The 27,042-nt window shown below is 42.9% G+C and overlaps 2 protein-coding genes across 4 annotated transcripts in view; one reads left to right on the forward strand and one right to left on the reverse strand.

Annotated features, from left to right (window-relative positions):
* Positions 1–3,935, forward strand: part of LOC106585443 (nuclear receptor subfamily 5 group A member 2-like) — a 22,204-nt gene extending 18,269 nt beyond the window's left edge. The window contains exon 7 of the mRNA XM_014171645.3: positions 1,974–3,935. Coding sequence (XP_014027120.1) covers positions 1,974–2,227 — 254 coding nt within the window. The 3' untranslated portion in view covers positions 2,228–3,935. The remainder of the gene's footprint in view (positions 1–1,973) is intronic.
* On the reverse strand, positions 3,921–26,976 carry adgrd2 (adhesion G protein-coupled receptor D2). 3 transcript variants are annotated; one of them, XM_014171644.3, is made up of 26 exons: positions 26,615–26,976; positions 26,298–26,365; positions 25,975–26,035; positions 25,543–25,779; positions 24,754–25,383; positions 23,516–23,641; positions 23,141–23,235; positions 22,614–22,913; positions 21,063–21,174; positions 18,184–18,318; positions 15,930–16,038; positions 15,581–15,686; positions 15,372–15,427; positions 15,128–15,254; positions 14,896–14,999; positions 14,492–14,594; positions 14,099–14,252; positions 13,572–13,705; positions 13,252–13,367; positions 11,828–11,948; positions 11,184–11,225; positions 10,997–11,050; positions 10,697–10,844; positions 7,586–7,638; positions 7,420–7,450; positions 3,921–6,406 (listed from the first exon to the last, which is right to left on the reverse strand). In XM_014171644.3, the coding sequence occupies exons 2-26, from the start codon at positions 26,340–26,342 to the stop codon at positions 6,399–6,401; spliced, it is 3,207 nt and encodes a 1,068-aa protein (XP_014027119.2). In that variant the 5' UTR covers positions 26,343–26,365; positions 26,615–26,976; the 3' UTR covers positions 3,921–6,398. The 3 variants fall into 3 exon arrangements, with proteins under 3 accessions (XP_014027119.2, XP_045562842.1, XP_014027118.2); XM_045706886.2 differs by lacking the exon at positions 7,420–7,450 and having other exon boundaries at positions 26,692–26,976; XM_014171643.3 differs by lacking the exon at positions 7,420–7,450.
* Positions 26,977–27,042: the final 66 nt, after the last annotated feature.

The raw sequence follows: 27,042 nt of genomic DNA on the forward strand, positions 1-27,042 counted from the left end.
AATAGCAGCCCTGCACGAGCGGAGTGCTGGCACAGGGCGAACTGGGCTGTGCAGAGGCCTGATGGTTGCCGTGCGTAGAGCAGGAGTAGGGTAGCCTGGACCTAGGAGGCGCACCGGTGGCCAGATGCGCTGTGCAGGCATCCTCCTTCCAGGCTGGATGCCCACTCTAGCACGGCACTTGCGAGGGGCTGGGATCGCTCGCACTGGACTGTGCGTGCGCATGGGCGAGATCGTGCGCACTTCCGCATACTCCGGCGCTCTCCACTCCATACACTCCCCATAATAAGCACGGGAGTTGGCTTAGGGCTCACCCTTGGCCCAGCCAAACTACCCGTGTGCCCCCCCCCCCAAAAAATTATTGGGGGTGCCTCTCGTGCTTCCTTCGTTGGGCCTGCTCTACGCTCCACTTTCGCCGTTCCTCCCTCGCTGTCTCCACCTGTTTCCATGGCAGGGTCTTGTCCCCTGCCATTACCTCCTCCCATGTCCAAGATGTCCTCCACTCCCTTCTCTCCCTGGCCCATTATCCTTGCTCCTCCTGGGCCCGCTGCTTGGTCCGTTGGTGGTGGGAAGTTCTGTAACGGTCGTCGTATGAAATGGACCAAGGCGCACCGGGTTGAGTGCTCATTTTTACTTTTAATTAGAACACTGAAAACACAAAACAAGAAAACGCACGAACGCACAGTAATGCAGGCTACACACAGCAATGCAAATACAACTTCCCACAAAAGACAGGTGAAAACAGGGCTACCTAAGTATGACTCCCAATCAGCAACAACGATGTACAGCTGTTCCTGATTGAGAGCCATACCAGGCCAACAAAGAAATACACAACATAGAAAACCCATAGAAATACAAAACATAGAACAATCCCCAAAAACCCCGGAACACATAAAACAAACGCCCCTCTTACATAAATACATAACCCAACAAAAGCCCGGAACACATAAAACAAACACCCCTCTTACATAAATACATAACCCAACAAAACCCCGAACCACATAAAACAAACACCCCCTGCCACGTCCTGACCAAACTACAATAACAAATAACCCCTTTACTGGTCAGGATGTGACAGTAGGTTTTAGTTGACAAGTCTCGCTGTCCCATTTATTTTGAAAGTCAGAGGTGGCATTTTAAATGGAAAGGTCACAGCCATTGATATATGTTTTTTTATCCAGAAGGTTCCAACTGTTATCTGAACCAGTCCTTTATTTCAGGTATACTCACATAATTCAATGTAGGGCCTTGTCAAAAGGCAACATTAACAAAGAAGACAACCTCACCCATTATTCTTTAATAGCATTCAATGGAATCTTAATGGATGGGTCTATCATTCAATAATCTGACTGACATTCATGCTGTGGCTTCTGTATATGGAGTGTGTATAGACGACAGTTGCCCAGATTCCCTTAAGCGACTGCTATTTAGCGCCAGCGAGCTGGGAATAAAAGGCTTTAGAATAATGAGAGCACTCGTCACAGGCAGAAAATATTTCCCATCTCCACTGTCTGTTTCATTCTCTTGCTCTCTCTCCCTCATCTTTCAATCAATGAGTCCGGTTTATCAGGGCAATTTAGTTGCCCTTAAGTGGTTTGAAAAGATTATTCAAAATATTTAATTACTGTGTGAATGGCTCTTCTGGCAGGACTCAGCTGATGCTGAATAGAAGTCCATTATAGGGTCTAGCTATTGTCACATATATACACACACACACAGACACACACAACCAACCCACAACCAACCCACGCTGTACAGATCCAATGTACCAGAAATTGAATATTAGTAATAAACTGATGCAATTTCAATGCTAAAATTTAGGCCTACACTTGATCTCAACAAGTTACTGATGCTGAGCCTTAACACAGGGATTTGAGGAACAGTTTCACATAAATATATCAATATTCTCCCATTTATGTGATCATCTACAGAGTAATTGAATCCCTTCTAAATCTCTTTCCTATGTCCCTGTCCAGATGTGAAGCTGTTGGAGAACCAGGTGTTTGTGGAAAGTGTTCAGGAGCAGGTGAATGGGGCTCTGCTGGAGTACACTGTATGCACCTACCCCCAGTACCTGGACAAGTTCAGCCAGCTGGTGCTGCATCTGCCAGAGCTGCGTGCCCTCAGCAATCAGGCAGAGGACTACCTGTGCTACAAACACCTGAGTGGGGAGGTGCCCTGCAACAACCTGCTCATTGAGATGCTGCATGCCAAGAAGGCCTGTATATGAGCACCACGCTACCATCACTATACACCAGCAGACTGTCTGTGGGACCGATGGTGTGGAAGCAAAGAGGGGATTTATGATTACAGCTAGGAGAAGATGAGTTGTGTGTTTGTGTGCGTGTGTCCGTGCATGCGTGAGTATCCCCTCTGTCCAAGGTGTGTGTAAACAGAATATGGACTCATTGTTTTGGCAGTCCTTTAAATGTACATAGTTATAAAATGTACAAAGAAAGCTATGCTATGATACTGTATGAAGTAAATGTAACATTTTGTTGAATTCAGCAGAGTGAGGTCTTGTATCAGAGTTATATCAGAGTTATAGGGCCTCTTTCAGATGAAAGAGGCCCTATAACACCTGTCATTAAGACATGTCTTACCCTTTCAAATATAGTGGAAGCACTACATTTATCTGAGCACTTGTTCTTTGTAAATTGTCACCAACTTTACCAAAAAATGTGGTATGTGAAAAATATGTTATGGTCAATATAGTTTTTTTCTATTAGATATTGATATTCTAATATATGAACTACACATATGTTTCAAGAATGACATCTGCATACTCATATTACGTTTAATGACTGTCTGTTACTCCAATGAGAGATCGACTTAAAGTGATAGAAAGAGAGAGCGATACAGAGGAGAGAGGGGGAGGGGGAAGAGATGGCGTAAGAGAGAGGGAGGGAGAGAGCCCTGAATGTGGCGCTGATGTGTGGGAGAGTATGAAGCCATCTTTGGCTGCAGTCGTCTCTTATTAACAGATTAATGGAGGACGGCCCCAGAAAGAGACAACCACGTGTGCGGACAGAAAAATGAACAACAAAGAAAGCAATCTCTTATTAAGTAGACGTGTTAAAAATGAATGTTCTTGGTAAGCTTTACGATATAAGTCCTCTAGCCTCTTCTGTCCACCTGGACTACAGAGCCAGGTCAAGGATAGGGGGTCGTGCACTGTGGATGTGCTCCAGACATTTTGTACTCGCAGAATGAAGGAAAACATGCAATTGGCAATGTATGGAATGTTTGCTTTTCAAGCTAAACTTGAAAGAGATCTAGGGAAATCCAGTTGGATTCAAGTGTAAGGAGAAAATAGACTTATCGTACTTGAGAAATGGCAGGAAAATTGTCAGATGAAGCACAAAACATCGAGTATCAGGACGGCAAGGAATGAAATCAACATCAACAATGACATGTAACACCCACATATCCGTTTGCGTAATTTCAGCACGTAGTGAAGCAACATGTTTGAATTGTCTCTCATACAGACATGGCAGGGTTGGCTGTTTTAACTTCTTGGAGACAATCAGAACACCTGCCTTAAGATAACCCTGGCCTGTCTGTCTAAATATATTGACCATTTTGTAACTGAAATGACTGTCATCTGTACCTCTTTGTACAGTACATTTATATTGTGAAACTGGAAAAGAAATGCCACAGTGAGCTATACCAAGCTCAGATGTTTCACCACACATACTTTTTCATTTCTTAAGGTTGAAGATACTTATTGTGTAATTGGTTCTCTATATGTTGCTTTTGCTTCTGTTGAGTTTCACCTTAGTATGTGCAGTCCCAGTCTTGGATGTTTTGGTGAAGTGATGAGGTCTGTTTAAGATCTCATTCTCAAACTGTCTGTGATGGTCCACTTGGTTACCTCTGTCAGAAATATGAATGCTTTTCAAACAGAAACAATCAAAACATACTTTTCTTTAAATATATTTTATTGTAATAGCATCAAACCAATAAATGTAATTAAGTAATGCGCTACTTATGTTCTGTCCATTTCTTTTGAACCATCTCGCTGTTGTTCAATGACCATGGGGGTCATATATACATAATACATTCTTTTCAAATACTCTGGAGGCTATCCAGGATAGTGGTAGCAATTTATGAGTCATGACAATGCAATTCATATTAATGTGAAAGTCTGTGGTTTTGGGCTGACAAGTCAGTGCTACTTCACAAATACATATGTAAATGTACATTTCAGCCAATGGCTACAAAGAGCGCAAATATTGGAGGCCATTAACAGTAATTAAACAATACATTTAAGGAACAAAGTATAAGGGCTTTGGAAAAGCTATCATTTTCATACAAATCTTACAATGTATTGTTACGAAATCGATTAACTAGCCTCAAATATTGTTGCACTCTCTCTAGGGGTCTAGGGGTCTTAGTCCTAGTTACATGGTCTATAACCTGATTTAAGATGTGCATCTATGTGAGAAATCAGCGTATGAGGACTGTGTTGTATGTACATGTACCCAGGAGACAGCAACCTTACCTTAGGTCTAGGGCCAGCTCCTTCATGACCTCTTGGTTAGCCAGTCCAAGCAGATTTTTGATTGTTCAGAGGTGACAAAAATAAATATATACAAAAAACGAAAAACATGCCCAAGCAAAAGATTTTAAACAAAACCAAGGGCTCACATGGTTACCAAGAAAAAACATCAGCCTAACGGTTCTAATAGCTGTCTCAATCTCGTTTCCTTGCACCTGTGCCCAATCAACACTTAATAAAGCTCCACAAGACTTCCTGGCTGAGCATTTGAACCAGGTTGCTGCTGCCCCCTGGGGATGAGGTGTGGAAGTGTGTGGTAGTGTGTTTGTCTATGTCCTAACAATAACCTTCCCCCCATCTCATAACAATATATGTATAGAAATACAATTATATCAAACGATAATGTACATTATATTTGCCCCAGCATATTCTTCTATTGGGACAATAAACAGTTTCATACGATCATTTGAGCTGTAGTGAATAATGTGTCTCGGTTCAGAGTGCACCTTCCTGCAGTGGAGATAGGGAGAGGCCAGGATTGCTGCTGCTTGTTGTAAGGCAGGATAGGCCAGGGCAGGGGAGGGAGGAAAGGCTTGGGGAGAAAGCCAAGCTGCAGCTAGCACAGCCTCCAATACACATAGTGGTTGGTTGCTGATACAGTACTGTAGGTGGACAACAGGTGCTAGGCTTCATAAAGTTTCTTTACGAGCTGCCCAGACAGTGCACAGTAAGTTAGCAGCATATCTCTACTATATAATGCTGTTGATCTATAAGAGGATTTGTCATCCTACTATCCAGGTTTTCACACTGACAACACAATCTTGTTGTCTGGTCATATAATATCTTACAGTAGTATAAGCCTTTAATCCTAGATTCAAAGTTTCCAGTGCTTACAGTGATGTCTACTGTTTAGTTATGTCTGTAAAAACAGTCATGTCTACTGTCTAGTTATGTCTGTAAAAACAGTAGTCTACTGTCTAGTTATGTCTGTAAAAACAGTAACGTCTACTGTCTAGTTATGTCTGTAAAAACAGTAGTCTACTGTTTAGTTATGTCTGTAAAAACAGTAACGTCTACTGTCTAGTTATGTCTGTAAAATATGTAACATCTATTGTCTAGTTATGTCTGTAAAAACAGAAACGTCTACTGTCTAGTTATGTCTGTAAAAACAGTAACGTCTAGTGTCTAGTTATGTCTGTAATAACAGTAACGTCTAGTGTCTAGTTATGTCTGTAAAACATGTAACGTCTACTGTCTAGTTATGTCTGTAAAAACAGAAACGTCTACTGTCTAGTTATGTCTGTAAAAACAGTAACGTCTATTGTCTAGTTATGTCTGTAAAAACAGTAACGTCTATTGTCTAGTTATGTCTGTAAAAACAGTAACGTCTACTGTCTAGTTATGTCTGTAAAAACAAAAAGTACACATGCACAAAAAATAACTGTAAAAAAAGACTGAAGGTGTGATAAGCCACTCTCCAAAAGAGAATGAAACTGAAGTCTGTATGCACACGACAAATGTTGTGTTGCCTCTCTGGAACAGCCATTTCCTAAACAGCAGATGGTTCCTGACCCTGGGAATGGGACACTGTGGTGGAGGAGGAGCTGTCGCCCTAAAAAAACACTTCCTGCTTCACACGCTCTGTGTGTGTGTGTGCACATCTTTGAGTCTTTCATTCTGTATGTGTGTGTGTGTGTGTGTGTGTGTGTGTGTGTGTGTGTGTGTGTATCCTATATGTGCAGTATTTGAGTGTGTGTCTATTTACATCATCTACAATATTTGTATGAGAGTGGATGCATCTATTGTGTGTATCTGTTTGTGCTATTCACTGTGCAATTCCACTTTCTTCCCACCAGGTTATATGATAAATGTGCCTTTGTGTCCAATTCCAAACATTCCATCAGCAGCCTGTTGTAACAGAAAAGTAACACAAAATGTATTATTCTATCAACATATTATGTCCAATATAATAGATTATTCTTTCTTTGCAAAAATGAAAACTACAGACTAGACATCGTAAAACCTCCATTATTGCCCCCAACACAACATATTGGGTGGATTGAGTGTGTGTGGGTGCGTGGGTGTGTGCCTGTGTGGGTGTGTGTGTCTGTCTGTTTGTCTGTGTGTGTGTGCGCATGCGTGAATGCGTATGTGTGTGTGCATACATGCGTGTGACACAGTCAAGCTGTGGGAGCAGGTGTTTGAGAGGATGATCGGCGGTAGCCTGATTGTCTAACTACTGAGGAAAATGATGTTTCCTATTGTTCTGACTGTCAACATCGGACCCCAAGTGCCACTCACACACCACACTGATCAGGTGTTTGCCATAAAAGAGAAAACATTCAGCAAATCAAAGGACAAACTTTCACCTCTCTCCTTTCTGATGATTAGACTGAGACTATAAGGTTCTCTCTGCATTTTTTGGTCAAAATGTAGTTATTGATATAGCCTTGTTCTGTTCAGTGTTCTCAACTTATATAGTACTCTAGATACCCAATTCATGTTTCTCTGTTCAAAAGAATACACAATAAAAAGTGCTGACACCATTCAAACCGATTAGGATTCAGAACTTTAAAGCCAATTATCTCAGAATCCTCTTTTTTGCAGATAGAACCTTATAGTTCCAGGCTCTCGACATGGTGAAGTGACCTGGCCCACTTCAAAAACCAAAAAAGTGCTGCCAAAATGTTTACAAAACACACACCTGATGTTATTACATGTAGTCAAAATAACTGTCCAATCAAAAAGAATTTAAATCTGAAGAAAATATAGATACTAACATAAGGGGATTAAATGATGACGAAATAGTCAGTAGACAATGTAACCTGGTTCCTTATTGTATGTGTGCCAGCCACATTCTTTTTAATAAAGCAAGATTAAATGAAAGTCAGATTCAGCTGCCTAGGAAATGGTGAAAATACCTGAGGGCTTGAAAGCAGTCAATTGAACCACCTGGTAAAGTAAAACAGACATGTTGATGTCTGGGAGATGGATCAGAATTCGTAAAATACACAATGAACCATTTAGGAGTGATAGTAGGCCAAATAAGAGGATAGAGTCTCTTTAGATGCATAATACCAAACATACCTGGTTTCCTGATGCTGGTTTCAAGGAGAAACGACTTTCTTTTCCAAAACTCTCTGAAAGACAAAAAGGCAAAATCTCACAGAGATGCATTTATTCACCTGGTACTAAAGGAGAAGTTTACCCAAAATCTAGAAACCAAGTGATTCCATACATTGAAACTAGTTCAGTGGAGTTTGCCCTCTCCCCCTCTCTCTCCATGTAGTACTGAAACAGCGGCAAAAGCAGTTCATCTGACTGGTGACGTTGCTGGATGCAGGCCTCACTTTGCGCTGTTGCCAGTGAATTCATGATACACAAATCTGCAAATTGTGGACAAATTCATTGTTTTATTGAAGCGTACTGCGAAATTAGCTATTTTTGTCAAAAGTATTATCGGTTTTGAGTCAGGAAATGTGTACTTTTCGACCCCAAACAGTAGCGATTATTTTATATCATGGAGGGGTGCTGATGGTGTCGTCGCCTGAGTATTCGGCCGGAGAATTGAGGCAAATTGCAGCAGTAGCTGGATCACAGCCCCAACCCTGTCGCTTTCTCTTCTCAAATGTGCCTTTGTATTTTGGCACTGCGCCATATCCAGTCCATGGAAATATAGTAGCAACAGTTGTATCTTTTAGTATCCTTCAGTTTCCTGTCCCCATAATTTCAGATTGCACATCTTATTCATATACATCCCCACTGAAGTGCTTGCTACCCACATGCAGCAATGCAAGGTTGGCTGCAGGAGTATTTATATTGTATTTACTATTTCGAATTGCTATTAACCTTCTTCTGCATCACTCCATATCTTTTATAGGAAAACCATTGACATTTGGTGGCTTCTTCCCTTGATTTACTGTGTAAAGTGCAGTCAGGGACCGGACATCAGCTTGCTCTTGCAGCCATCTCTTTTTCCACTTTGCATAACTAACTTTACCTGTGATTTGTCTAACCATTAACTTTTGCACCAGGTTCTTTCTCACCCATTAAAGAATTGAATTTGTGACATCAAGCTCCATATAAGGGCATATTGTGACGTTTCTACATTGCAGGGTCTACCCCATGAGGGCGTACATGAGGGCGTACATGAGGGCGTACATGAGGGCGTACATGAGGGCGTACATGCGCAGTTGTTACCCATCGCCGCTGCTGTGGAGTCGACTAGATAAAATAATAATATAAAATAATCACAAATATTTTAGGTTGAAATATACAAGTTTCCTGACTCAAACCCGATAGTACTTTGACAAAAATAGCTAATTCGGCAGTACACTTTCAATAAAATAACACATTTCTGAATAATGAATTCACTGGCAACGGAGTAGAGCGAGGCCTGCATCCAGCACAAGTCACAAGTCACGTGACCCATTTTTGCAGCTGTTTCAGTACTACAGGGAGAGAGAAGGGGAGAGGGCAAACTCCACTAAACTAGTTTCAATGTATGGAATCATTTGGGAGTTTTGGGTAAACTTTGCCTTTAACCTGTTGGGGCTAGGGGGCAGTATTTTCACGGCTGGATAAAAAAACGTACCCGATTTAATCTGGTTACTAATCCTACCCAGTAACTAGAATATGCATATACTTATTATATATGGATAGAAAACACCCTAAAGTTTCTAAAACTGTTTGAATGGTGTCTGTGAGTATAACAGAACTCATTTGGCAGGCAAAACCCTGAGACATTTTCTGACAGGAAGTGGATACCTGATGTGTTGAATTACCTTTAAGCCTATGCCATTGAAACACACAGGGGTTGATTAATGTTTTGGCACTTCCTATTGCTTCCACTAGATGTCACCAGCCTTTACAAAGTGTTTTGAGTCTTTTACTGTGAGATCTGACCAAACAAGAGCCATGGAACGGTGATGGCCGTTTAGACTCTGGCGCGCGAGTTCATGTTGGGTACCCTCGTTCCAATACGTTATAAAAGAGAATGCATTCGTCCACCTTGAATATTATTCATGTTCTGGTTAAAAAAGGCACAAATGATTTATGCTATACAACGTTTGACATGTTTGAACGAACGTAAATATATTTTTTCCCCTCGTTCATGACGAGAAGTCCGGCTGGCTTAGATCATGTGCTAACAACACGGATCTTTTTGGATATAAATTATGAGCTTTTTTGAACAAAACTACATTCGTTATGGACCTGGGATTCCGGGAAGTGACATCTGATGAAGAGAATCAAAGGTAATGGATTATTTACATAGTATTTTCGATTTTAGATCTCTCCAACATGGCCGTTTGTCTGTATAGCAAAGCATATTTTTCTGGGCGCAGTGCTCAGATTATTGCAAAGTGTGATTTCCCAGTAAGGTTATTTTTAAATCTGGCAAGTTGATTGCGTTCAAGAGATGTAAATCTATAATTCTTTAAATGACAATATAATATTTTACCAATGTTTTCTAATTTTAATTATTTAATTTGTGGTGCTGACTTGACTGCCGGTTATTGGAGGGAAACGATTTCCTCAACATCAATGCCATAGTAAAACGCTGTTTTTGGATATAAATATGAACTTGATAGAACTAAAAATGCATGCATTGTCTAACATAATGTCCTAGGAGTGTCATCTGATGGAGATTGTAAAATGTTAGTGCATCATTTTAGCTGGTTTTATGGTTTTGGTGACCCTGTCTTTGAATTGACAAAACATTACACACAGCTATTGTCAATGTACTCTCCTAACATAATCTAACTTTATGCTTTCGCCGTAAAACCTTTTTGAAATCGGACAACGTGGTTAGATTAAGGAGATGTTTATCTTTCAAAGGGTGTAAGATAGTTGTATGTTTGAAAAATTTGAATTTTGACATTTATTTGGTTTCAAATTTGCCGCTCTTGAAATGCACCTGCTGTTGATAGGGTGCACCACGGGTGGCACGCTAGCGTCCCACATAGCCCCAAGAAGTTAATGGCGTTCATGTCAGGTTCGTTGAACACCTAAGTGTAATATCCAGACTGCATGACCCCTTGCACCACAACCCACCACTAACCAACCCTAACCCAACCCAACCCAGCCTACCCAAAACCAGACAACCTTCCCCCAACCTGACCCACCCCAACCCTCCACAGCCCCAATCCTCACTCCAACCCCAGGGCCACCCACCCCACTCTGGCCAGCCTCTCCTACCACTCTTGATGACCAGTGAGGTGGAGGTGGTGCTGCCGGGGCCTGAGATGTCGCTGGTCTCTGGGCTGGAGGGAGGTGGCAGACTGTGGGTCCACGTCTGGGCTGGACTCCTCTGGGACGGCAGAAAGCTGATTGGCTGGGAACAGTTCTACAACCAATGAGATTGCATTGAGAAGTTTACATGAGGCTGTCTGACTGTGTATTCAATGCATGTTCATCTTGAGTTAGCATAATGTTTTTCTCCAGGTTGAGAATAATCAAAATGTTAGTACGGATGTCGCTGTATGCTTTTTGGCTCACCGTGAAAGACAAGGCTTTCCTCTTCTCTTTGATCCTCTTTATGGCATTCCTCACCTTTAAGAAAAGCAGACAATACCCTCAGTAGCTTGTACTGCCACTGACGTGTTTGGCGTTGGCATGCCACAGATAGACAACTGCATTCTGAGAGAAAGAAGCCCTGCTGAAACAGAGTTCTTAGAAAACATACCTCACTATTGTAAACCGCATACACCAGGAATATGTACAGACCCTACAGGAAGGAAAAGACAGAAGACAATGTACAATATAGTGAGTTATTTCTATGGAGCCTTCAACAGCCTAAGTATAGTTTGAGGATGATGAGGTTTACCTCCCCTCTCTCCGGATGAAGCCTCACAATAAATCTAAATTAACTAGCAGCTCTCTGAGGGTTACTCCGGGGCCATGGCCAGCTCATTCACATGAATTAACAACCATGCAGGAAGCTTATATGAGAGAGAGAGCAAGAAAGAGAGAGAGAGAGAGGGAGAGCGCACAGAGTAACACACAGAGAGAGAGAGAGAGAGATAGCGAAAGAGAGAGGTAGAGGTAGAAAGAGAAAATTAGAGGGGAAGTGCAGAGTACCTCCATCTGATTTACAAGTCTTATCAGGAGTGTGATGGGAAGAGAGGTGGAGGTGAATCTGGCAAGGGGCCAGCCTTGAGCCCTGTCCTTCAAAGGTCCAGACTGAGCCACCCTTTCCCACACACTACACTGCTCCTGCGGCCCACCAACCCGCTTATCTAGCCCATCTCTCTCTCTCTCTCTCTCTCTCTCGCTCGCTCTCTACAAACTTTTACAGACAAAGATCCTTGAAAGGATGGCTTTGCTTACCTGGAAAGCATTGAGAGCGATGAAGACATAGGCCACCATCATGGATAGGTGCACCAGGACTCCACACAGCCAGGTAAGGCCCAGCACTGGCAGTAGAATAAGGACTGGTCGCGTCACAGCCCTGCAGAAGTCAGACTGTCAGTATAGAACACACACCCACTCACGCACCGACCCCCACACACACACTCTCCTGGCAGGACTCAGCTGATGCTGAATAGAAGTCCATTATGGCATCTAGCTATTGTCACGCACACACACACACACACACACACACACACACACACACACACACACACACACACACACACACACACACACACACACACACACACACACACACACCACACACACACACACACACACACACACACACACACACACAAACTGCACAGAATGTAGTTATGTGACAACCACAGCTATACTTGATGCGAGTGTATTCAATTTAAATTAGTAAAAATAGTAATAATAATCACATTATTACATTATTATCATGTATGCTCTGTGTCTCTGATTTGTTGTCGTCCTGCTGCACCTGGGCCTGGAAATTGAGTTCACGTTGAACTTTGTCTACAAGGACAAAGTGAGCAATTCCTCTTCTTCCTTTGCTTTTCTTTTCAATTTAGTCTTCTTTCCAAACTTGTGACATCTCATCACATTCTTACGGGGAACAGATAGACTGTGGAGGGGGCAGAGATGGCTTGCTTACTCCTTCACTCTCTTTACAAGGAAATGAAGAGGTGATGATTGAAAATAAATATCTCAATGAAATACTGTCTTGGTGTTCATAGATGTGCAGTGTGCACAATATCATTGTTTTATTTGTCTTGTCTCTGCATGTAGGCAGCTATATATGAGCATAGCATGTTTAGACCCTGTCTATATTGGGACAGCACTGAACCCTATGCCCTGGTCCCTGTTTAGAGTCCACATTGACCAGACAATGAGCTCAGTGAAAAGCACACAGACCAACACACACCCACACAGTCTGCCTCTCCGTCTCTCTGTCTCGATAGGACCAGGTGTTAGACTGATAAGACCTATAACAACTCCCACTACTTCAGACTCAAACTACCTCATTCTCATACACTTACAGTCTCTCTGTTGAGTTCAGTTAAGTTTGGCTGTGTGGATCGGTCACTTGTGGATTTGAAAATCACCTATTCCACAGATTGTACTTCAAAGGAAATTTCTCTGACAGCTCTCTGTCTCGTTGTATCGCACATATAAAACATACCATGAAAAACCACCAAGTGTTGGATGTTGGGTCGCAGAATCAAAACACAATGTATGTGTCCTAGGTTTGCATGTGCGTGAGAGAGCAGGAGAGTCAGGGAAAGAGGACGAGAGACTGAATGAGAGCGAATGAGAGAGAGAGAGTGGTTGAGAGAGAGAGAGAAAGAGAGAGCTATAGTGTGGTGACTCACCAGGTCAGGTCGAAGGTATGGAGTTTAGATGCTGAACTGGGAGTGAGCATCTTCGCGCGACGACGAGCGCTGGACACTGTCACTATGACTACCCGGCAAAGCACCACTGCATTGACCTAGGAGTACACAAAGTCTTAGAACAACTGATGGACATGCCATATTGTTGCTGCATGACACATGTATGACACATGAATAACCATCACAGGTGAGCACACACACACACAAATGCACACACACACACATGCAAATGCACACACACACACACAAATGCACAAACACACAGTAAAGTGAAGTAACACAAGTAAAGCAAAGCTACATACGACCAAGATAAACAGAACAGGTCCCACAAAAGCCCAAATCATATCAGTCTCCACATTGAGCCAGCAGTGATTGTCTGCTTTGTACTTGTCCAAGGATATCGTCAAGGTTACACCAACAATCACAACAGGTAGACCTGCAAAAAGAAAGCAACAATATGTTTTTTTTTACAGGAATATAACACAGGAATGTCTTGAATAAAGAGAGTTGACATTGCTGTGTTACAGGCACTGCAGTAGACATCATTCACCAGCCATTCTGTTTCCTCTGAAAAAAGTGAACACCTCAGACAGCTGGCCAATAGATGAGCATCTTATAACACATCATCATGAGCGTGTTTAGCTATTTGAATAAATACACTCTCCCAATGTGGTCAGTAGGAACACAGCCTTTGGTCTAGATGAGTTGTGTTCCAGACAGCACTGTGCACAAACTGGGCTTGTAGGATATCGGCCAGTGTCTTGTGTGACTGGATGAGTCCTGTGTGGAGTGTATCAGGACATTGTGTTATAGCTGTAGTGTGTTTTACCCCAGCCGATGGAATAGTACATCTTCATCCTGCGGTCCTCGCTGATGTTGACAGACACCACCTTACTCCACAGCAGCAGCCCCTCCACCAGCATCCAGGAGAAGGAGGCCATGAAGAAAAAGTGCAGCAGGGCCGTCACCACCAGACACGCCCCCTAGTGGACAGGAGGGACAAAGCATTGACACACTTGTCCGCCATTTAAGTAACACACATATAGTGCTGTGGTCTAGAGAAGAGAATGTCCTATCATACATTCATCAACCGAAGCAGATAAAAGCCCACAGGCACATGGATCTCTGACCCTATGCCCTCCTCTAGTTCATATTACCCATAACCATACAGAGAATGAGATGTTTGAAGAGAGACAGAGCTACTGTATGTAAAGAGTCCCACCTCGTTAGCAGAGGCCCAGTCACTGCACATCAGCAGCAGCTCAGCTATTCCCAGAGCCACGATCAGGTTCTTATGGACAGTGGTGCGGTCAGACTTAGGAACTCTGAACCCACACCAGGCCAGACGGGAGAGGGGAGAGGGGAGAGGGGAGAGGGAGGGGAGAGGGGAGAGGGGGAGAGGGGAGAGGGGAGAGGGGAGACAGACACAGAGAGATGATCAAGGTCAGACCAACATACAGCTAGTCTGTGAGTCAGTAATCATACATAAATACTAAACACAGCAGCAATGGGTCTGCTCAACATGGTAAAGAAGACATATTGTACAGACAGACCTAATCATTCAAACACATGTCTTGTACCCTCCACATGCTAGTAGATTATTCCATGAAGCAGAGCACCACTCACCCCACAGCAATGAAGAGGATGAAGGTGAAGAGTAGGCCACACAGAGACACTCCACAGCCAATGAACGTCATCACCTGGAGGGCTTTTTCATTCTCTGGACTCCTCTGACACACACACACACACACAGGTATTTATCAGAAACTATACTGACTATAAGTGTCTATTCTCTATTGAGTGCACTATTTCACAATGTGGAATGTGGTGTCTTGTGGAGGATAGAATGGACCTTTACCTGGACTTCATAGACTTGCATCAACAGGGCAAAGTTGGTGGTGTGGTTGCAGAAGCAGACAGTGGAGTCGTATTGTTTAGAGATGACCTCACATCCTCTAGTAGACCACCACCCCCCTGCCTCTGGCCTAGAGGAGGACAACAGTTTACACTTTCATCGCATTTTATGGTAACCTTTACACTAATGAATCAAACACTGATTTCTATTGATGTAATGGCAGAACATGTGCTGTCATTATACTCACATCAGATCAAAGTCCCAGAATGCACAGACTGGGTCATACACGGTCCCTACAGGATTCTAAAGGAATCAATGGAACAGGACATCCTTTCACACTTACAGTAAAGGACAGACTTATGGAGGAGAACAAGGGACATATATCATATTCTCTGTGAGCGAGGCAGAGGTATATAGTGTATAGAGGAATATATTCCATGTGAGTGTGAGACTAACCTGAGCTCTGTGTTGGAGCTGGAAGCGTACAGCCATGCTGACAGGCTGTCCGTCACCCAGGACTGTAGTAGAGATGACAGAAGAGCCCAGGATGGTGCCCAGGTACCTGACACACAAAGCACAGCACAGGCCATATGGGGACAGTCACACATAAGGCTGGATATCAACACTGGCTTATGCTCAGTAGGCACTAATGGAAAAAAGTCTTAATGGAAAATGAAAATTAATGTTCTTAATGGACTGATTCATATCTACAGTAATTCATGAAAAAAAGACTTGTCCTTTTTCAAGTTATTTATTCTCATTTCGTGCCTACTCAGTGTCACCCTGGTCTAAAACAGTTCCCTACCTTTGGATGCCATCGGTGACGATGGGAAACATGGTGATGTTCTCCTCTGAGTTGAAGAGAGGCCGCAGGGAACTGTACCACGTGTTGACCACAGTCACCTTCTGGAAGCCTGCTCATACAACATCCACATAAACAACAACATCAACATCCACATAAACAACAACATCAACATCCACATAAACATCAACATCCACATAAACATCCACATAAACAACAACATCAACATCCACATAAACATCAACATCCACATAAACAACAACATCAACATCCACATAAACAACAACATCAACATCCACATAAACAACAACATCAACATCCACATAAACAACAACATAAACATCCACATAAACAACAACATCAACATCCACATAAACATCAACATCCACATAAACAACAACATCAACATCCACATAAACAACAACATCAACATCCACATAAACAACATCAACATCCACATAAACAACAACATCCACATAAACAACAACAACAACAACATCCACATAAACATCAACATCCACATAAACAACAACATCCACATAAACATAAACAACAACCACATCAACATCCACATAAACAACAACATCCACATAAACATAAACAACAACCACATAAACATCAACATCCACATAAACAACAACATCCACATAAACATCCACATAAACAACAACATCCACATAAACATAAACAACAACCACATAAACATCAACATCCACATAAACAACAACATCCACATAAACAACCTCCACATAAACAACATCCACATAAACAACATCCACATAAACAACAACATCCACATAAACAACAACAACATCCACATAAACAACAACATCAACATCCACATAAACAACATCAACATTTGCATAAACATCAACATCCACATAAACAAAAACATCCACATAAACAACATCCACATAAACAACAACATCAACATCCACATAAACAACATCAACATTTGCATAAACATCAACATCCACATAAACAACATCAACATCCACATAAACAACACCATCAACATCAACATCCACATAAACAACACCATCAACATCCACATCCACATAGACAACAACATCAACATCCACATAAACAACATCAACATCCACATCCACATAGACAACAACATCAACATCCACATAAACAACACCATCAACATCCACATCCACATAAACAACAACATCAACATCCACATAAACAACAACATCAACATCCACATAAAGAACAACATCCACATAAACAACATCAACATCCACATAAACAACAACATCAACATCCACATAAACAACAACATCCACATAAACAACAACATCAACATCCACATAAACAACACTTCTAAGAACACTAGACAGTTTAACAATGCAGCACAAATTGGAAACACAGAGCAATGTTATGTCTCACAATAGCCAGCTAATATAGATTGTGAATAGTTGTATGAAGTCAAGTGGTACTACAAATGGATGAAAACATACTGTCTGTACCATGCACTGACAAGTGTGTACCAGTACATACACTAAGAACAGCTGCTCTTTCCATGACATAGACTGACCAGGTGAATCCAAGTGAAACTATGATCCCTTATTGATGTCACTTGTTAAATCCACTTCAATCAGTGTAGATGAAGGGGAGGAGACAGGTTAAAGAAGGATTTTTAAGCCTTGAGACAACTAAGACATGGATTGTGTATGTGTGCCATTCGTTCATTCAGAGGGTGAATGGGCAAGACAAAAGATTTAAGTGCCATTGAACGGGGTATTGTAGTAGGTGCCAGGCTCACTGGTTTGTGTCAAGAACTGCAACACTGCTGGGTTTTTCACGCTCAACAGTTTCTTGTGTGTATCAAGAATGGTCCACCTACCCAAAGGACATCCAGCCAACTTGACACAACTGTGGGAAGCATTGGAGTCAACATGGGCCAGCATCTCTGTGGAATGCTTTCAACACCTTGTAGTGTCCATGCCCTGACGAAATGAGGCTGTTCTGAGGGCAAACACGGGGGGTGCAACTTGCAACTCAATATTAGGAATGTGTTCTTCATGTTTTGTACACTCAGTGTTCAAACAGTGCTTGATAAATTCTTGGTATGTATTTTAAAATCCTGCTTCACTACTGTAGGTGTTTTTACTGTTAGAGGAATGCATGGTTGAGACTGTAAAGTAGTCGGCTGGCTATGATTGAAGGAGTGCATATTCTCATCTAGACACAGTACAGCTACAGACAGCACAGTTACAGACAGTACAGCGCTCTCAGGGATGTCTCTCACCGTTGTCATGGAGATCCTGCATGTTCTGTGTGGGGACTGAGATGCAGTCTATGTTGGTGTCGCTGTCCACCACTGGACCACAGAACTTAGACCCGCTAGATTCCTCTCCCAGACTCTGCTGCTGGACCTCCAGTTCTGAATGACATAAATAACTATTTTCAGTGGAATTAACTATAGGAAGAGGAATGGTTGTAGTCACAGCAGCACATCCTACAAAAAGTGCTAATGAGTAAACATGCAAAGGACAGAAAGGCTTGTACACTATATGCTCCTACATGCTACCACCTGTGACCTGATGAAGACAGGTCCACTGTGGATAGGAAGGTTGACATTAAAGGTGGTATAAGGAGCATACATAGTGTAGTGGGCAGGCCTAGCTGTCATTTTTGTATTATAGTAAGAGGAACAGCTAAGTGCTCCATAGCGGTTGGTAAATGACGTTATATTGTAGCAAGATGCCTGTGTTCGGCAATAGTAGGTCTAGAAGAACAAAGGAAAGAACAAGTATGAAGCTCATGTCGCGGGGTCCAAATAAGGTCCAGGTTTCTCTGAATAGCAGTAGACGCATGACCCACATGAGAAAATACTATATTATAAACTGTCACGGCCTGACCATGTTAAGCTGTTATTTTCTATGGTAGAGTTGGTCAGGGCGTGACAGGGGGGTTTAGTCTATGTGTTCTATTTCTATGTTGTTAGGTTCTAGTTTTTGTATTTCTATGTTGGTTTGTTTGGGATGATCTCCAATTAGAGGCAGCTGGTCCTCATTGTCTCTAATTGGAGATCATACTTAAGTAGGGTTTTTTTCTACCTGGGTTTTGTGGGTGATTATTTTTGAGTAGTGTTTGTTTCAGCTCTGCGTCACGGTTTGTTGTTTTGTTTATTCAGTTTATTTATGTATTGCATAGTTTCACAGATGAAATAAAATGTGGAACGACACACACGCTGCACTTTGGTCCTCTTCTCCTTATGACAACTGTGACAGAATCACCCACCACCAAAGGACCAAGCAGCGTGATCAGGAGTGGACCTGGGGGGACATTTTGAATGGAAAGGGATCCTGGACGTGGGAGGAGATCCAGGCTGGATGGGATCGCCTCCCATGGGAACAGGTGGAGGCAGCGAAAGCAGAACGGCAACGTTACGAGGAGCTAGCACGGCAACGACTGTGTCGCCAATGCGCATTCACAGCCCGGTGCGATCTGTGCCCGCGCCCCGCATTTGCCGTGCTAGGTTGAGCATTCAGCCAGGACGGGTGGTGCCAGCTCTACGCTCGAGACCTCCAGTGTGCCTCCATGGTCCAGTATATCTTGTGCCTGCTCCACGTACCCGGCATCCAGTGAGTCAATCTAGCCTGGTAGCCTGGTTCCTGCTCCCTGCACTAGCCCTGAGGTGCGTGTTACTAGTCTGGCGTCACCTGTGCCAGCCCCACGCATCAGGCCTCCAGTGCACATTCAGTGCACATCCCACATCCCATCCCAGGCGACAGTTCCCAGTCCGGAGCTTCCGGCGACAGTTCCCAGTCCGGAGCTTCCGGCGACAGTTCCCAGTCCGGAGCTTCCGGCGACGTTCTACAGTCCGGAACCTCCTGAGACGGCCTGCAGCCCGGAACCTCCGGCGACGGCCTGCAGCCCGGATGGGTGATTATTTTTTAATAGTGTTTGTTTCACCTCTGAGTCATGGTTTGTTTTGTTTATTCAGTTTATTTATGTATTGCATAATTTCACAGTTTAAATAAAATGTGGAACCACATACACGCTGCACTTTGGTCCTCTTCTCCTTATGACAACCGTGACATAAACAGGGTGGTTCCAACCCTGAATGCTGATTGGCTGACTGCCGTATAACACGGGTATGACAAAACATATATTTTGGCTATTCGAATTATATTGGTAACCAGTTTATAATAGCAATAAGGCACCTCGGGGGTTTGGGGTATATGGCCAATATACCACGGCTAAGGGCTGTATCCAGGCACTCCGCGTTGCCTCGTACATAAGAACAGACCTTAGCTGTGATATATTGGCCATATACCACACCCCCTTGTGCTTTATTGCTTAAGTATACTATAACTACTACAGTATTCACTGTAGTGCTTTAGTGGACTTTACTGTAGTATTCACTGTAGTGTTTTTGCAAACTAAAGTCAGCAAAAAGTATTTACTGTAGCATACTGTAGTATTTACTCTTTACTATAGTATAAATAATGTAGTAAAGGAAAACTGTAGTATATAGTAATTAATGTGGTGTTTTTGCAGATTGTACTATAGTGTATTATTTACTGTTGTGTTTCTGCTGACATGACTGTAGTATTTACTATAGTGTTTTTGTTTTATTATCTTTGACATAGAAGTACAGGCTCTGTCCTTCAGGAAACCTACTGGAGTAATACTAAAAGAGCAACATGTCCAGAACCTGTAGGTAGTTTGGTACTGTAGGTAGGTAGGACTGGGGTCTGAGCGGATAGTTGAAGCGTCTGCTCCTTTCTATAACCTGTAGGTAATACAATATATGGTCTATACTTGGCATGTAGGTTTCTCACTTATGGGTGGCACAAATTGGGATATGGGGTGGGGAATGGGCAGGGTACAGTATGTGCTAATTAGTATAGTATTCTACAGTATACTACAGTTTACTACAGAATTCTATACTAGGTACTGTAATATTCTATAGTATACTTTAGTATTTTTTTTATGTGGGTACACAAAGCAATATCGAACTAATAAAAATATTAAGTGACTAATTCTGAATTAGCCACTGGAAGATGTTATCGGTTCAATATTGCTTTGTGTAGTATGTCTGTCCACTCACTCAGCCTTTCAAAAGCCCACAGAACACACTGTAACAGTCTAGAGAATGTACTGTACTAAGTGACTTACTGATGCTGGAGCTGTGAATGAGCAGATGGTCAGTTTCTGCCATCAGCCGAGTGCTCAGACTGGTCACCATGCGGTCAATACTCTTGACCACAGTCATTGGTCCACTCACCACCTGGGGCACAGGGCAGGGATAAGGGTATGGGGTTCATCATAGCAATATACTGGTCATTGGTAGGGCCCTGACCACGTGACCTGACCAGGATATTAAGCCTATAACTAGGACACAGAGTTTGGTCAGCTGGTCACGAGACTCCTGGCTGTAGTTATTGGAGAAGAGCAGACACTGTGAGTGAAGCAGTGTTACGTGGGTGAGGAAAGCCACAGTGTTTCAGTCCTCTAGCTGCTCTAATACATTCAGTCTGGCTGTGCTGTGCTGCTGTAACCTTGACGGGTAGAAAGGCCTGGGAGAGGGGAGGTGGGTGAAGCGGGGGAGGCGAGCGCTGCATCAATATGAACACTTATCATATGGCTACCACTAGGATACATAGACATATAGTATACATGTTCTACGTAATTGTTTTGGATGGGTCTGTTAACCATAATAGCACACAGTGCTTCTTTTAAAGAACATTCAAGATTGTCTTTGTTGGATATTAAATAAAAATTGTTCAGAGATCATAATAGTCTGTGAAAATGTGCTGCAGCAATATATAAATTAGACCTGTTTATTGTTAAACTAGATATTCATGGATTTAGAGAAGATTACATTTAGTGTATGTGCAATCAAGCTTTATCAAGATTCAGCCTTATGTGTTCTGTACATGTACACTAACTAATTAAGCCAAGCGTAACCATTTATTTGTATACATTCACAGTACACATCTTACTGCCCTCTAGTGGAGATATGATAAAATCATACTCCAGTAGTCATGTCTACGTTCTTAACACCTTGTCTCTGCCTCCTGTTCCCAGTCATTGTTGTAGCCTGCCACTCTGGTACCTGATTTTATTTATTTATTTTTTATTTATTTCACCTTTATTTAACCAGGTAGGCAAGTTGAGAACAAGTTCTCATTTACAATTGCGACCTGGCCAAGATAAAGCAAAGCAGTTCGACAACATACAAAAACACAGAGTTACACATGGAGTAAAACAACATACAATCAAAGATGCAGTAGAAGAAAAAAATAAAAATAAAATAAGACTATATACAATGTGAGCAAATGATGTGAGATAAGGGAGGTAAAGGCAAAAAAAAATGCCATGGTGGCAAAGTAAATAAAGTATAGCAAGAAAAACACTGGAATGGTAGATTTGTAGTTTGAAGAAAGTTCAAAGATAAAATATAAATAATATGGTGCAAAGGAGCAAAATAAATAAAATAAATAAATACAGTAGGGGAAGAGGTAGTAGTTTGGGCTAAATTATAGATGGGCTATGTACAGGTGCAGTGATCTGTGAGCTGCTCTGACAGCTGGTGCTTAAAGCTAGTGAGGGAGATAAGTGTTTCCAGTTTCAGAGATTTTTGTAGTTCGTTCCAGTCATTGGCAGCAGAGAACAGGGTAAATGTAAACAGGGCTTCATAAATCACTTTAAATAATTGATTGATACCTGTTTGATGGCCTGCCACTTGGGGACGTTGTCCTGGCTGATGATGCTGTCAGCCACAGTGATGAAGGTGTGGCTGAGCTCCCCAGCGCTGTTGGTGGCCCGGCTGTGGTTCCCCTCCGTGGCCATGTCTGTGGGCACGTCTGCAGCCCGCACCAGCAGTTGGACCAGGGACAGCATGTCTCCAGGCTGCAGCCCCTCCTTGGTGTCTTCCAGGGCCTGCCTGGACATGTTGAGCAGACTGGACACCTGACCCCAGCTCATCTGGCCCCCTGACTGCTCCCCAATCACACCCTCCACACCCTGATGAACACACACACGCACGCACACACACACACACAAATACACACAAATACACACAAAGAGCAGAGGATGTAAAGGAAATCAAAAACTGTAGTTCAAAGAAAATTGGACATCATTTTCTGACAGAACAAAGATAAATTGCTGTGTCAAGTTAAATAAGTTAGAGATCAATCATAAATGTCCTAATCCTGACAGGAAACCAGTGATTTATAGTAATCAGTCTTTACCTGTGTTCCATTGGAGAGCTGCATGAGGTGGTTCATGAAGGGACTGGGATGGGAGCTCTGAAACTCACTCAACCCCTTCATCTTAACATAGCGCTCTGTAACAGAGAGCCATGGGTCAGAAACAGTCCATGGTTCCTCTCTGATGTTTTGTTAGGGTATTTAGTTACAAACCATGTACAGAGTCACAACGATTCATGTTCAGTCATTTCCCCTAATGTGACGCTAAATTCATTTCACTAGTCAATTCAGATATATACATGGTATTGTTGTACAGTAAAGAGTCATGTAGTAAGTACTGTGATAGCCATGTTTGTTACAGTATGTAAGTAATGGTCTAGGCCTATGTAGTGGCGGTTTAGGTAGTGGTTGACTCACCACTGCTGGTCCTGCAGATGAAGGGGAGTGTGGTGGAGCAGTCTGCAGAGCTGTACAAGGGGAGCTGTTGGCTAGACCAGCCCTCTAGAGCCCTGCAGCCCTGCATCTCCCTCTGCCTGTGGACCCCTGCAACACAACACACAGACACACAGCATGAGACAGCTCCAGTAACTACATAATCAGTTTATTGTTCTACTAAAGTTCATGGAAATACATTTAAATGACTTATTTGCGTCAAGTGAGCTCTTGATTTTGTGACACCTTTGTTTACTCCATGGTCCTCTAAGTACTTGGTTTAATTTAGCATGCTGTAGCATAACATGTTTTCAATCTAAAGCAATTTACATGTATAAGTAAAATACTATCATATTTTCATGTTCATATTCAACAACCTTTGAAAAACACAGACAATTCATTGCAATTATTTTAACCATGTTTGACATTTTTACTGAGAATGGCTGCCAACAAAAAGCCAGTCAACTTGTTACTCACAGAAATGGAATTCCTTCTTTTTCCTGGCGCTTAAACGTTTTGTTGCTTTTCACTATTGAGTAGAGCTCCATTCTCTTCGTAAAGCACAGACCTCATACTTGTGTGAATCCCCCTCCTCTGCCCTCCACATGGCCTTTAGCCAGTGAACCACGCTAACCAGTTTCCTCTCCCCCATGACTCTCTCTCAGACAGACATACTGGATGTGTTCAGGCAGACAGCCACTGGTTTAACTGGCCTCTTTTGAGGTAGATCACCCAGAACGATTCAACAACCAACTGACAGGGGACTGGGAACAATCACCACTGACTCAGTATTGGATTAGTAATAGCTACGGATTGATCTGGAAGAAGGACAATAGGTTTGCAATAGAAAGCTCTATAAAGGTACCATATCAGAATTAAAAAGCTATGTGAAAGAAACAAAATACCTACATTTTGATTTTAAATCTGCAGGAGGCCACCCAAATAATGCATCGTGAATTTTGTGTGTGAACAAATCCTTCTTCAATGGAAAGTAGGCTACCTAACTAGGACCAAGAGACCGCAAAGGGCATGTGAAACAAAATGCCTGACAGTAAATTTAAATGGCCAAGATTCAACTGCTAAGATGACAATTAAACCAAACAAAAAATATATCAACCTGGAATCAAAAGCACTGATAAAAAGCACATCCAATAAAGATCAGATTATGGCTATATTTTATGTAGGGATCTCTCATTGTTGTGTGAGTGTTGGTGCAGTCTCACCTGGACAGAACAGACTGGCTGACACCTCTCTTACCACTGGATGACGGGTCATATTATCAATACTCCAGGTAAAGATAGCTTGCTGGGTCAAAGGCGAGCAGCCGTCCAGGGCACGGAACTGCCTCTGCTCCAAGGATGTGTCCCAGACATTCAGATCTGTGATATTCCCTACGAAGGGTTCAGTGAAGTTCCCTCCAAATGAGTCCTGGTCCTGCCCCAGGATAAGTATCCCCTCTCCATGTATGTCCCTGGGGGTGTCAGTCCTGGAGCCCATAGCCCCTTTCTCCCCGTCCACATAGATGGCCCAGTGGCCGTCAGCCTTGCGCCAGGTAACACAGAGGTGGTGCCAGGCCCCATCGTTGAGGAAGGAGGCCTTGTAGGGGAGGTGCTGCCCGTGGACAATGAGCGCCAGTAGTATGCGTCCTGTTCTGTCCACCTGCCCGCGCAGCTGGAACTCATTGGTGAAGACAGGTGCGGCGTAGGAGTACATGGTGGACACCTGGTCCCACTGGGGGTCCCACTGCACGCGGACACACACGCTCACCGCTGGTAGGGCCGGAAACATCATGTTGACACGGCCGTAGCCCTCCTGAGAATCCCTGGGAAAGTTCAGGGCTTGGAAGAGCATGTCTAACAGGTAGAGACAGAAGAAGATCATCACTCTCTATGCTGGCCTTGATCACAACACAACGCCAAGGTATCGATCATCATTTATAGACAACTTGATAGAGTGGAAGAGATAAATGCAATATGGCATCAAGACATAGCTGCTGTAGTTGCTAAACTCACACTGTTTGGCTAGTGCCAGAGGCCTGCTTGTTGGTCTGTTGGGGTCCCTGACCCACATGGGTCCATGCAGGCCTGCCCGCCTCTGGAGCTCCAGGGTTCCCTCCTCGTCTTCAGGCTGGCCCAGGGTGGTGAGGGAGCTGAACTGGCCGCTGCAGAAGCTCTCTGCCTGGGAGAGGTCCAGGGATACGTTGACCAGCTGGAACACCCAGTCTGATGTTTGATGGACCAGACTGCCCTCTGTCATTATGACCACAAAACCACAAATAGGCATGGATCACACTTTACAGGAACACCTCTATCATCTCTTTAAGCAAATCTCTATGGAAACAACAGGGAAATGACATGATATCCTAAAGACATTCTAGCATCATACATCAGGTTGTAAGAGTTGCTGCCATGGTATTGAAAGTGATTGACAGTTCCAGAACTCACCGCCTGAGTCCATCTCTCCTTTGTCTGGCCCCGGCTGTGTTGGCTCACATTCACACAGCACCTACAATAGAGGAAACATTTACTCTGCTTTATTCTGTTGGCTAGGGCATAGACATAATATCCTTGATATGTACTTATTCAATGAACTCAGTATAGAAACAAGCAGAACCATGGAGTCAAATGAATAGTTGCGTTTAGCCTATGAAACGTATCAGATCTACCAATAAATTCATTAATTTCTACAGTAAAACGCTGAAAACAATGAATGGATTCATATTCCACATTATTTCATTTTATATATATAAGAAAGTAATAGACATTACCACTATGCAACAGAGCAGAAGCCCAGACAGGAGGGCTCCAGTCATCTCTATGTCTCAGTGTTCCACAGCTGAAACAAAACACAATGCTAACTGGTCTCTGCCTTTCAGGAGACACTTAGGTTTCTTCAATGGATCATACTGTAGCCTCTATTCATATCAAAGACCAATACACCTCTGTTCAACAATACAATGACTAACACAGTGCAACAACATACTGTATAAACAATGTTTGAAGTATTATAGATATTATACTATATTTTGTGTATATTTCAAAGAGAACCACTTCAAATAAAATAGCGATAGGCTACTTATCTTACCGTACAACACACATCAAAGTTACCCCAGACCCACACTGCAACAGGTGATGTCCCCTTATTTGTGTAACTGGGCTTACTGTAGACTCGTAGTGAACAGACTGCTCCGACTCCAGCTTTTACTGCCTAGTGCTACTCCAAGGCTGCTGTAACTCTCCTTAAATACTGAGGATCACTACTCTGATTTCCTGCGTGTGCTCTGACCATTGTCCAGTCTAGTCAGTTCATCCACTGTTCAGCCGCTTTTGCCTCCAGTATCTCCTGCCTGACTGGTCTCTATGGAGAAGTCTCTGCTGTGCATTGTGAGGAGCATCTGTCTGTTGCCTTTCTGTCCAACAGTCAACCTCTGCCTTCAGCCAGCCCCCCCTCCCTAGCACCAACACCACCGCCACACTCTTCAGCACCCTTGAATCAGTAGCATGCTTTGTCAT

Source organism: Salmo salar, chromosome 24 (genome assembly GCF_965601325.2).
Source record: "Salmo salar chromosome 24, fSalSal1, whole genome shotgun sequence".
NCBI lineage: Eukaryota > Metazoa > Chordata > Actinopteri > Salmoniformes > Salmonidae > Salmo > Salmo salar.